The following is a 9,767-nucleotide window of genomic DNA, read 5'->3' as shown; positions in this document are numbered from 1 at the left end:
TGATAAATGAAAAACATTCAGCTTTAAAAAAAAATAGAGTATATAAATGTGATAGGGACTTTAGATTGTTATCTCCACTGGGGCAGTGACTGGTTTCAGTTATGCACCTGTGCAACATATATATATATCACTATTTAAATGAAGCATAATAATTACAAATAATTGAAAGTTAAAATAAGGTTAATGTCCTCTTATAATAATGTAGCCATTGCCATCCCATTCAGTGGGGCACGGGGAACTGTCACTGTGAGTTATTTCCCCCAACCTGATTGGAAACCACAGAAACCTCAAGTCTGTGTGAGTGTTTCCAGCCCAGACTATTTTGCTCTCTTAACTGTATTGTCTTCTTGGAATATGTGGGCTGGCTTTCAGCATAAACACTCTGTAGTTAGTGAGCTCATGTGTCAGAACACACAGTGCCTGCTACAGAGGACACAGCAAGCCATGGAAAGGAAAGGTAGGGGGGGCATTTCCATGTGTCACTAATGCACTGGGGTACTGGGTGTGTGGGATTGGTGCCGATCCAGTAAAGAATAACACTAATAACATTAAGCACCAACTAAATCATTCATATTATAAAGCTTCTTCCTCATTGTTATTAGAATCACTTCTGCTTGGACATAACAATCAGAATTCTATATAATTAAGATTTAACTTAGTTTTCATCTGAGCCAAATAGGCATATTAATTCAGTGATAGGATTTACACAATTTGCATGTCATGATTGTTCACGTTATATATTAGCTGAAGCTGGAAAAAAAGATGAATATCCATCAAGTCGGTAAACCCTCTGCAGAGAGGAGTGAGTAGAGCTGTATCAGTGGATCTGATATCTGGATCTGCAGTTTTACTACCATCTCATGCCACTGGACAACTCACCTGAGCTTCTTGTACTTAAGTCTCCAGTGATTCAATTAGCTCTTTTGCTGGGATGACCGACCTGCCGTCCCTCCTTCAGATATTGTGGAACTACAATGTCTAGAACCCCCGACTGCCTTCAGCTGTGTGTGTGCATGACTAATACTATATTCTTTATTCAGCTTTATAGGCAGTTTAGTTTTCATGTCAGAACTCACAGACCATAAGGCAAGATCTCACTGCTGCATGCATGTGTTTCATCTTCTGTTGTATTTACTCCTTTCATATAATCATCTGTTATCATGACCATACTCCTGGCATGGGTCTAAATAAACACACATGTAGCAAACTGCAGTCAGCATGTTAGTCTCCTGTGCATATAATTACAGGTGTGTTTTTCCTTCATGGTTTCAGAACTACAGTTCCCAGCATCCCCTCTGCTACAAGAGCTGAGCTTCATAATAGAAGCTGATGTGCAAGGGGAGGCAGAGCTACAATATAAATATATGTATATATAGCATTATATTGTAGCTCTGCCTTCCCTTGTATCGGTCTGGGCTGCATTGCTTGTCACTGTGTTACTATACAATAAAGCCAGTGCTTATTTACTTATACACAGCAATGCTGAATGGGTCATTTCCTTCTAAGAACAATAAGAAAATATGCCCATCTCTCTCTCTCTTCCTGATGTAGGAAATGAATTCAACATATGTACATTATGCATCTCCTTCAGGTTTCCCCAGATCTTACTTCTGTTTGGCTGCATTTCTTATACTGCTTTGTATTTTATTCTTGTAGCCCACTCTCTTATATGATATGGTATTTCCAATCAATCAACTGAGCCTGTGCCCTAGATACTAGTTCCAAGCTGATATTATCAAGCCACTTGCTACATGCTGACATTATGCCCAGGGGACTTAAATGTCTTGAGCAGATGACTATCTCTCCATGGCATCAAGCTGGAGCTGCTTCTGCCTCACCCTGACACTAGGTAGGATCCAACTGTCTTCAGTGCCCCCCAGACCTTAGCAAAGATAATTCCAAGATGATCCTTGGAAAACATTTAACGAATTTGTGCACCAGGGCCAGCAGCCTTAGGGTCTGTTGAACATTGTTTTTATGGAGTGGTTAGGAATTATTTCAAGATGGGTTTAAACCTGATGCATTTGTGTGGATCAGCTATCATTTTACTGGTAATAGAGGTACAAGGAGAAGCTACATTGTGCCCACTGCTGGCACAGTCAAAGCCACAAGCTTATATAGAAAATGCCATTTCTTACTGTAACCTATACCTGGGGAATGGTATAGGTAATGGTTGATAATCTCTATATCTCCTGCCACTTGTATTCTGTATTATATCACACTAACAACATCCGCTCTCACACCTCTGCCACATGTCAGCCTGTACTGCACCTGCCTTTCTATATTGTAAGTAACTGCAGCCCTACTCATACTGTACCTGCCTTTCTATATGCACCCCTACTCATACTACAACTGCCTTGCTATATTATATCAACTGCAGTCCTACTTATACTGCAACTGCATTGCTATATTATTAGAAACTGCTCTCAGGCCTTTCCTTGGTCCCCAACCACGGTGCTTATTCACAGTGAAACGAAAGTGTACCTGCTCACCCCCTTGGAAACTAGTCTAGAGGAATAGGATCCTGCAACTGTTGGGGAGGGGGCAGGAGGAATAAGGTGCCAAAGGGGGGTACTAACTGCTGAGTGTTAACCATAATGCCATCCCTGTGCCATATTGATATAATATACACATTTATGGTTAGTGTTTACTCTTACTCTCTGTGGGTCAGTTCTAATTAGTAGGTATCTATTGCTTTGGATCTGGTTGCCTGCATAAGGTGACAATTAGACACTGTTAAAAACTATTATTAATCCTGTATATGGAGCATCTTTTAATTGTAAATATACATTTTATGCCTGAGACCTTGCAGCAAGGAAATAGTAGCTGCAGTCAAACACATTCTCAGTGTCGGACTGGGACACCAGGGGCCCACCCAAAAACCTTTGACCAGGGGCCCATCTCACTATTCTCCTAGTCTCTTTTCTTTACATACTATAATACTATAATCTATTATTCCATCTATTAAGCCACTTAGTTCTCATTGAAATAGGGAATGGCCATGAAATAGGCCAAATATCTAGCAGCATGAGAGCCCACTGACACTTGGGCCCACCGGGACTTTTCCCGGTATCCCGGTGGGCCAGTTTGACACTGCACATTCCGCTAGTGCATTTGTTTCTCTCACGCTTTCTTTAATGGTCCAGGTGTTAAAAAGCCCACCAGAAACTTAAAATGTGTTTCCATATTAAGATTCAGTGAAAAGTACAACAGTGAGTACAAATCATAGAATGTAGTTCTCGTGTCACTTGAGTGTCAGCTCTGTCACCCATAAAGGAAGCACTGCTGAATGATGGGACCTATCACCACAAACCTTCCTTTAACATAAGGGATGATACCATAGGCCCCACTCAGCACCAAAATATAGCAGTGAATTGGGACAGGGCTGCTCCGGGCCCAGGCCTTCAGCTTATCAACCACATACAGATACCTGATCCAACCTGCACTTGTTCTTCTTTTAGGCAAAATGTTTCTAAACAACATGTAGGCAACTGTTGCAGGCTCTGTGGGACATAACCAGATCCATTTTCTCTTTCTATATTATGCACATGTAATTTCCATTCATTTACTGGAAGGTGTGGAACTCATATTGGCTACATCTTACACATGTCTCACATAGCCAGTTTACTCCCTCTGTGCTGGTGTATTTTTAACATATTTACTTTCCCCCACAGTGTCCCTAGGTGAGGATCTTACCCATATACTAAGGGAGTTCAATAATGCCCTGGAGGACTTCTCAAAGGGTCCTTGTGAGTCTAATGAGTTGCTACGGCAACTAAAAGAGCAGCTGACATCCTACGACAGAGGCCTCAGTGATTCAAGTAAGAGATCTGGCAACTGTGTAGGACAACGGTTGCTCTAGAATATTTAAAACCTGGTCTTTCATCAGGCAAGAGTGTAAAAAAAACATACATGGGTGATATTGGCTGTTGACCCTGGAGCTGGCAGTTATCAACCCTCACATGTACCTAAAATGATTTTCTTTTGGACTGGTGTGTGATTAAGTTCACTCAGAACAGGGCCTCTATCAGAAATTATGGGATCCCATACCACTTGGTAGCCCACTGTCCACCTGAGCCCTCTGGTTGGTGAACCCTGCCCACTAAGTAGAACAAGGCAACAGTTCCTGCTTATCCCAATATAACAAGCCTGACCACATCTACCATAGACATCTGGCCACACTATGGATTTGCCCAAACCTGTCCCATCTACCACAAGCTCCATCTATTTTGTGGTTTGTGAATCGGGCTATGGCATGTGGCTGAGTAACACCTGAGACTGGACCCCCGGCTGTTCCACTAAAGGTGCCCAGATTTGTATAGCAGTTGGGCTACATGGAAAATCCCATAGATCACAACCACATCTGACCACAGACAGACAGACAGACAGAGTGATGCAATAGTTATGCCAAAGGTCACACATTCTGATAAGCCCAATTTAGCCAACCAGTTCAGTGACCAAATCAGGCAGAGAAAGTCCTGAGAGCAGCAAAAATTTGCCCTTGAGGCTTTTTGGATAACTCAATTTCTGCAGACCCTTATACATACTGATCAAGATGGAGAGCAAACAACATCTAGGTAATAGGGGGCTGGTAATAAAATCCATGGCAAAAAATTGCAATGAGATAACTCCTGGATTAAACTCTGCTGATACTAATGCACACTGGGAACTCACCTTCCTTGCTATACACTCATCTAACTCATTACAAAGCCAACCAACTCTGTTCCCTCTTAGGTACGAGTTCTTCAGAAGGAAGCAGTCTCAACACAAGTGAAGAGAACTTAAACCAATCGATGGCCAGTGCAAGACAGCACCCTAATGGTAAGACTGATGCACAGTCACTTACATATTTTATTTTATCTACTGTAAATGTTTTCATACCAAAACAACATGCACCTGCATTGGATCAGAAATCTGCTGTTATTCAGCGTAAGAGTACAGAGACGGATTTACACTAAATTGGCCATAGACAAGATAGTATTTCGGGCCCCAAACTCCTCTCACTCTATTCCTCAATGCATTTGGCAGAAACATCTCGAGTATCAAGTTAGAATGTGCTGGGCACACTCTGGGCAGTCTCAGCTCCACTATACCCTCCTATTGCGAGACTCCCAGGATATGTTGTAAACTGATGGAACAGACTTTAAGGAGACCTTTTCCCCCTGTTTCATTGACTTGTGTGGCTTTCAGGTGTGATGTGTTGCAGCTACTTCATTAGTCTGCTCCATCTCGTGTTTCAGCCAGTGACATTAGGGAATATCTCATATTCATCCCACAAACCAATGAAATCACCAAAGTTAATCAACTAAATGGTATTTTCTGTTTCAGCAAAACTTGGGGACACAAGGGAGCTGGAAAATTACATTGCCGATCTGGATAAAGTCCTGGATGGTACGTCATGCCAAATATACATCTTAACATTTTTCAGTTTGAAAATAGACATTGAAATTCAGATTTTTTGCAATTTTCAGGTGTTAATTCTTTGTGTTTTTTCAGTAACGTATCTTTTTGTTTAGATTTGGAATATAAGCAGCTATACAATTCCTATGGACCAATTCACCCTAGCAACCAGGCAGTGGTGTGAATGACAGATTTAAATATAAATAAGAGAGGGAATGTATAGGAAGATTAAAGTTTATTGGAAAGTTGCTTAGAGAGAGAGAGAGTCTGACAAGCAGGACCCACTCTCACAGCAATTAGATGGACACAGTGCAAATGGTATAGTGTTAGACAGCTGGCAAAATGCAATTTACTGTAGTTTCTGGTAAATTTGTAATACTTTCCTGTTTCAACCCTGCCTGTCCATTTAAGCTGAACAAATTGTTTAACCAGTATATGCTGAGTTTAGAAGCGTTTTATTTGAGCTTACCGATGTATACGTTGGGCCCGGGTGCACACGCCCCAGACCTTCAGCAAGGGGAGCCAAACACAGAAAACATCAAAAGAGACTGGCACAAGCCTGGACCCACAAGTAGTAAAGCCGGAGTCAGATTGTAAAAGGGTTAAAAAGCTTACATTTTATATTCCATAATTAAGAACTAGGCCTGACGCAGACCCAAAACGCGTCAGGCCTAGTTCTTAATTATGGAAAATAAAATGTAAACTTTTTAACCCTTTTACAATCTCAGTCTGGCTTTACTACTTCGTGGGTCCAGGCTTGTTCCAGCCTCTTTGAAGTTTTCTGTCCATTTAAGCCCTGATCTGCCCCATTTCTAGGTCTGCCTACCCCCTTATCTGCTCTTATCTGTCCCGAATTCATACTTCAATACGTCACCACCCCTGCCCAATTGCATCATCACTCAGTCCCATTACATCACTGACCATCCCTCCACATGAAAACAACAAAATACAGGCAGATTCTCATGTTAGGCAGTTGAGCTGCCATGTTCCTATAAAGCAGAAGAGAAAGCAGCCCCAGTGCTCTTACACAAAAGTGATTACTCATTCTGAGGATTGTTTGTGGTTTCCATCGTGAGGCAAGGCAGGGGTTAATGGAGCTCATTCTTACCTATGGGGCCTATACACACAGTGCCACACTGATTTTGCACCAAATATCTGCTGGGGAGGCAGTTACATCTGAGCAGATAAGCTGCTGACTGGGTTTGGAATGAGTATGGGCAGCTTTAGTCTCTACCCCACCAGGCCCTGTCAGGGATGCTGAGATGTGTAGTTCAGTAAATGCCAGGGAACCTTGTTGATTAGTTCCTGATGAAGAATTAAAGGGGGGGGGGCTGATTCCTGTTCACCTTTTCTCAAGCAGAGTCACAAATGGACTTTGTCTTTTTTCAACCCAATTTAACAAAGTTAAAACATTTTCTTCTGTTTTATTCTCTTTCAGATCTCTGAAACGAGAAGTTGGGAAATCAGAAATGAAAGTAGCACTTCCTGTTGATTGTCAGCCTCCGAGCAGCAATTCCTCTTGTGCCGCTGCTCAGTATCTCTCTGTACATGATTAACAAATCCCAGAATTAACAAGACCCAGTATTGCCCAAGTATTCATTTTTTAAAACTTTTATACTGAAGCTTAGGGGGAGGGGGGGGGTGATTCTTTAACCACAAAATCTTGATAATGGAATAGCAAAGAGCCAGGCATAATTGCAGGAGAGCTAAAGACTTGCATTGTGGTCTGTGCCCTGCACTGGCTTCATATTAAGTAATACATAGTAAGATGCACAGGACCCCTGTACTCAATTTCTATATCACCAACATATTTCCCAGCGCTTTACAGAGGTAAAGCACTGTGGAATATGTTGGTGCTATAGAAATACATGAGGATCATTTTCCTCTTTTGTATGGTAAATGGAGCTTGAACATAAACTTAAGCTTTAGCTCATTAATACTGCCAATATAATTCTAGCCAGAAATAGGTCTTGCTCACATGTTTTGTGCTGTGATTTTTTTGGACACTGTTCCATGGTGCATTTAGGTGTATGTATTACCATATAACGTGTACAAATCAAATGACATGGACAATCTCATTTAAATCCACCTGTTGAAGGACACATCTTCACATAAATCCCTGAGCTAATGTAGCTTACAATCTTAAGGTTCCTATCACACACTCTATGGTCAATTTATCAGGAAAGTGGAGTAAGCTGAAGGAAATGCACACAGACATGGGAAGACCATACAAACACAGGAACCAAGCTAACCATTGCACCACCACTGTGCTGAAGCCTTTAGTAACTTAATTATAAGTTCTTGGAGCTACACAATCACAAAGTACCAGGGTTAGCTTGAAACGTTGCAATATTTATGTTCATTTTGGAGCCAATAAAGCACTAAATTCACACACCATAATTACTTGCGCAGCAGGGGTTTGTATCTCCTGGATCTACAAGCAGACCGGGCTTTTTTCTAAAAGCCACTTGCCACATAAAGGCATTTTTCTCTGGGGTTTGCCCTCCAATCTAGTGTTAGTGAAATGGCACACAGTGATAATATTCTGCAATGAAGTTTTTAGGCAGGAAATAATCCATTACCACCACCAGTTCTGCTTCCCACCCACTGAAATGGGAGACACATGGAAGCACGGGAACTAGTGCTTTTTCAGCTGAAAATGCTCAATAAGGTGGCACTAACAATAGCAAGAAGGAAATCAGAGGGCACTTACAATAAGGTGGCACTAGTGAATTTGGGCATTTGATTAAAAAATTGCAGCAGAGAATATGCTTGTGTGCCATCAGTCTAATATCCACCTCTCCTATGTTGTGTTTCACACCTTGGTACTTCCCAATTGTTAAGAAATAAAACTTCAGATGTACAGAAATGTTGGCTGTAACTGTTTTATTTGGCAACACAACCCCTGGAACACAGTTCTTATCTCTCTCTCTCTCTACTAACGGTGCTCCACTCCAACATATTCTACTGTGTTGTACAATAAATGGGTGTATAAATTGATCATGCAGATTTACAAGCAAAAAACAATCTTATAGCCTCACAATCGTTCATGGAAGAGGCAATTTTCCTTTAAAGTGCTGCAGGAAAATCCCAGGAAGGCCTGATTTTATACTTTGAAGGAGAAAGACAGAGGGAGATTCCCTGGTAAGTTCTATAGAAAAGGGAAATTGAGGATGGATATTTATGCTGCACTCATAGCTTCACGTGTCATACATTTCCTTTCTTGTGACACATGGTGAATCGTTAGGTCGTTCTGAGAAAACCGTCCAACGTGTGGAACTCGAACATAATGTGATCTTTTTAGGAAGCAGAGAATAATTATTCTGGGGACCTGCAAGAGAATGGAATTGCCTAATGGCACGGTGACCAGGTGACACTTTCCTCAGTGGAGCCATAAAATATTGTTCCTTGGTCAAGTCATATCATGATTTACATACATCAGAATAATGGGAACATGCTCCTTCACTTTAAGGCTGTTTAACTCAATTGCCTTATATTGGGGAGTATGTTATCCTTGTGGCACAGACTCTATACAACATTAAACCTATTGTCCTCAAACCTACCTCCTATGTCTTTGTGTTCCACCATCTTGATCCTCTGCACTCCAATTGCAGCCTCACAAGCGTACTGTCCCATCAAACAGATAAGAGCTCACGATCAGTCACACTATAATGGAAAGGATTTGGTCATGTACCTAAGGAATAGAGGTCTGGAATCAGGCAAATAACCCCAATCCCCCGACCATGTGCTGGGGTCTGTGTGTACCCTGCAGGGGGAGTCGGGAGGCATGTGGGCAGCCTAAATCTAAGAATTACATTTAAAAAAAATGATTTTTTATGTCTGTTGGTTAATCCACCCAGATGTGAATTCAGTTCTGGTTTTAGTGACAAATTGAATAGCCTGGCAAAGATACTGAAGTGTGGGTCAGCAGGTCTGATCATTATTTAGTGGGTCACGGGCACGTCTGCCAGCTAGACCAGGACTCTCATGTATTTGTGCCAATATGCCCAATCTGCTCTAAAAGAACGCACACAAGTGCACCTACTGATGCAGGTGACCCTGGAGTTACTGCCACCCTAAATGTGATAGTCCCCACTGTGGACTGTATCAATGGGCACAACATACTGGCATCTAAAGAATTACACAGACGGTGCTCCCTGCATATGGCCGCTGTACAGAGAACAAGAGGAAAGCTCTCGATGGCTCCAGGAGAGACCCATCAAAAATATTTCAGTGACAGGGGAGCTCAGGAATGGGACCCACCCCCTTATTACCTTCCTGTCCCCTCATCAGTGTAATTTCCACACATTGTCTCAGCCGGTGCTGTTATGTCTCCATAATAACAATGTCTCAGATCGTCTCCGGGA

At 41.9% G+C, this 9,767-nt stretch overlaps 1 protein-coding gene across 1 annotated transcript; it reads left to right on the top strand.

The window, feature by feature from the left end:
- Positions 1-339: 339 nt before the first annotated feature.
- LOC108698265 (regulator of cell cycle RGCC) lies at positions 340-8,267 on the top strand. The gene is made up of 5 exons (XM_018229621.2): positions 340-457; positions 3,675-3,821; positions 4,735-4,821; positions 5,329-5,391; positions 6,839-8,267. Exons 1-5 carry the CDS (start codon positions 355-357, stop codon positions 6,844-6,846), a joined length of 408 nt encoding a protein of 135 aa, XP_018085110.1. The 5' UTR covers positions 340-354; the 3' UTR covers positions 6,847-8,267.
- The last annotated feature ends 1,500 nt before the right edge of the window (positions 8,268-9,767 follow it).

The sequence above is a fragment of the Xenopus laevis genome, chromosome 8L (assembly GCF_017654675.1).
Source record: "Xenopus laevis strain J_2021 chromosome 8L, Xenopus_laevis_v10.1, whole genome shotgun sequence".
NCBI classification, from domain to species: Eukaryota; Metazoa; Chordata; class Amphibia; order Anura; family Pipidae; genus Xenopus; species Xenopus laevis.
This window is presented reverse-complemented; position numbering and strand designations above follow the sequence as displayed.

Excerpts from the sequence above, each read along its gene's own strand:
- LOC108698265 (XM_018229621.2), top strand. The coding sequence starts at position 355 with ATGTGGGCTGGCTTTCAGCATAAACACTCTGTAGTTAGTGAGCTCATG. Across the intron at positions 458-3,674 it reads GCAAGCCATGGAAAGGAAAG|TGTCCCTAGGTGAGGATCTT; the intron begins GTAGGGGGGGCA and ends TTTCCCCCACAG. Across the intron at positions 4,822-5,328 it reads TGCAAGACAGCACCCTAATG|CAAAACTTGGGGACACAAGG; the intron begins GTAAGACTGATG and ends TTTCTGTTTCAG.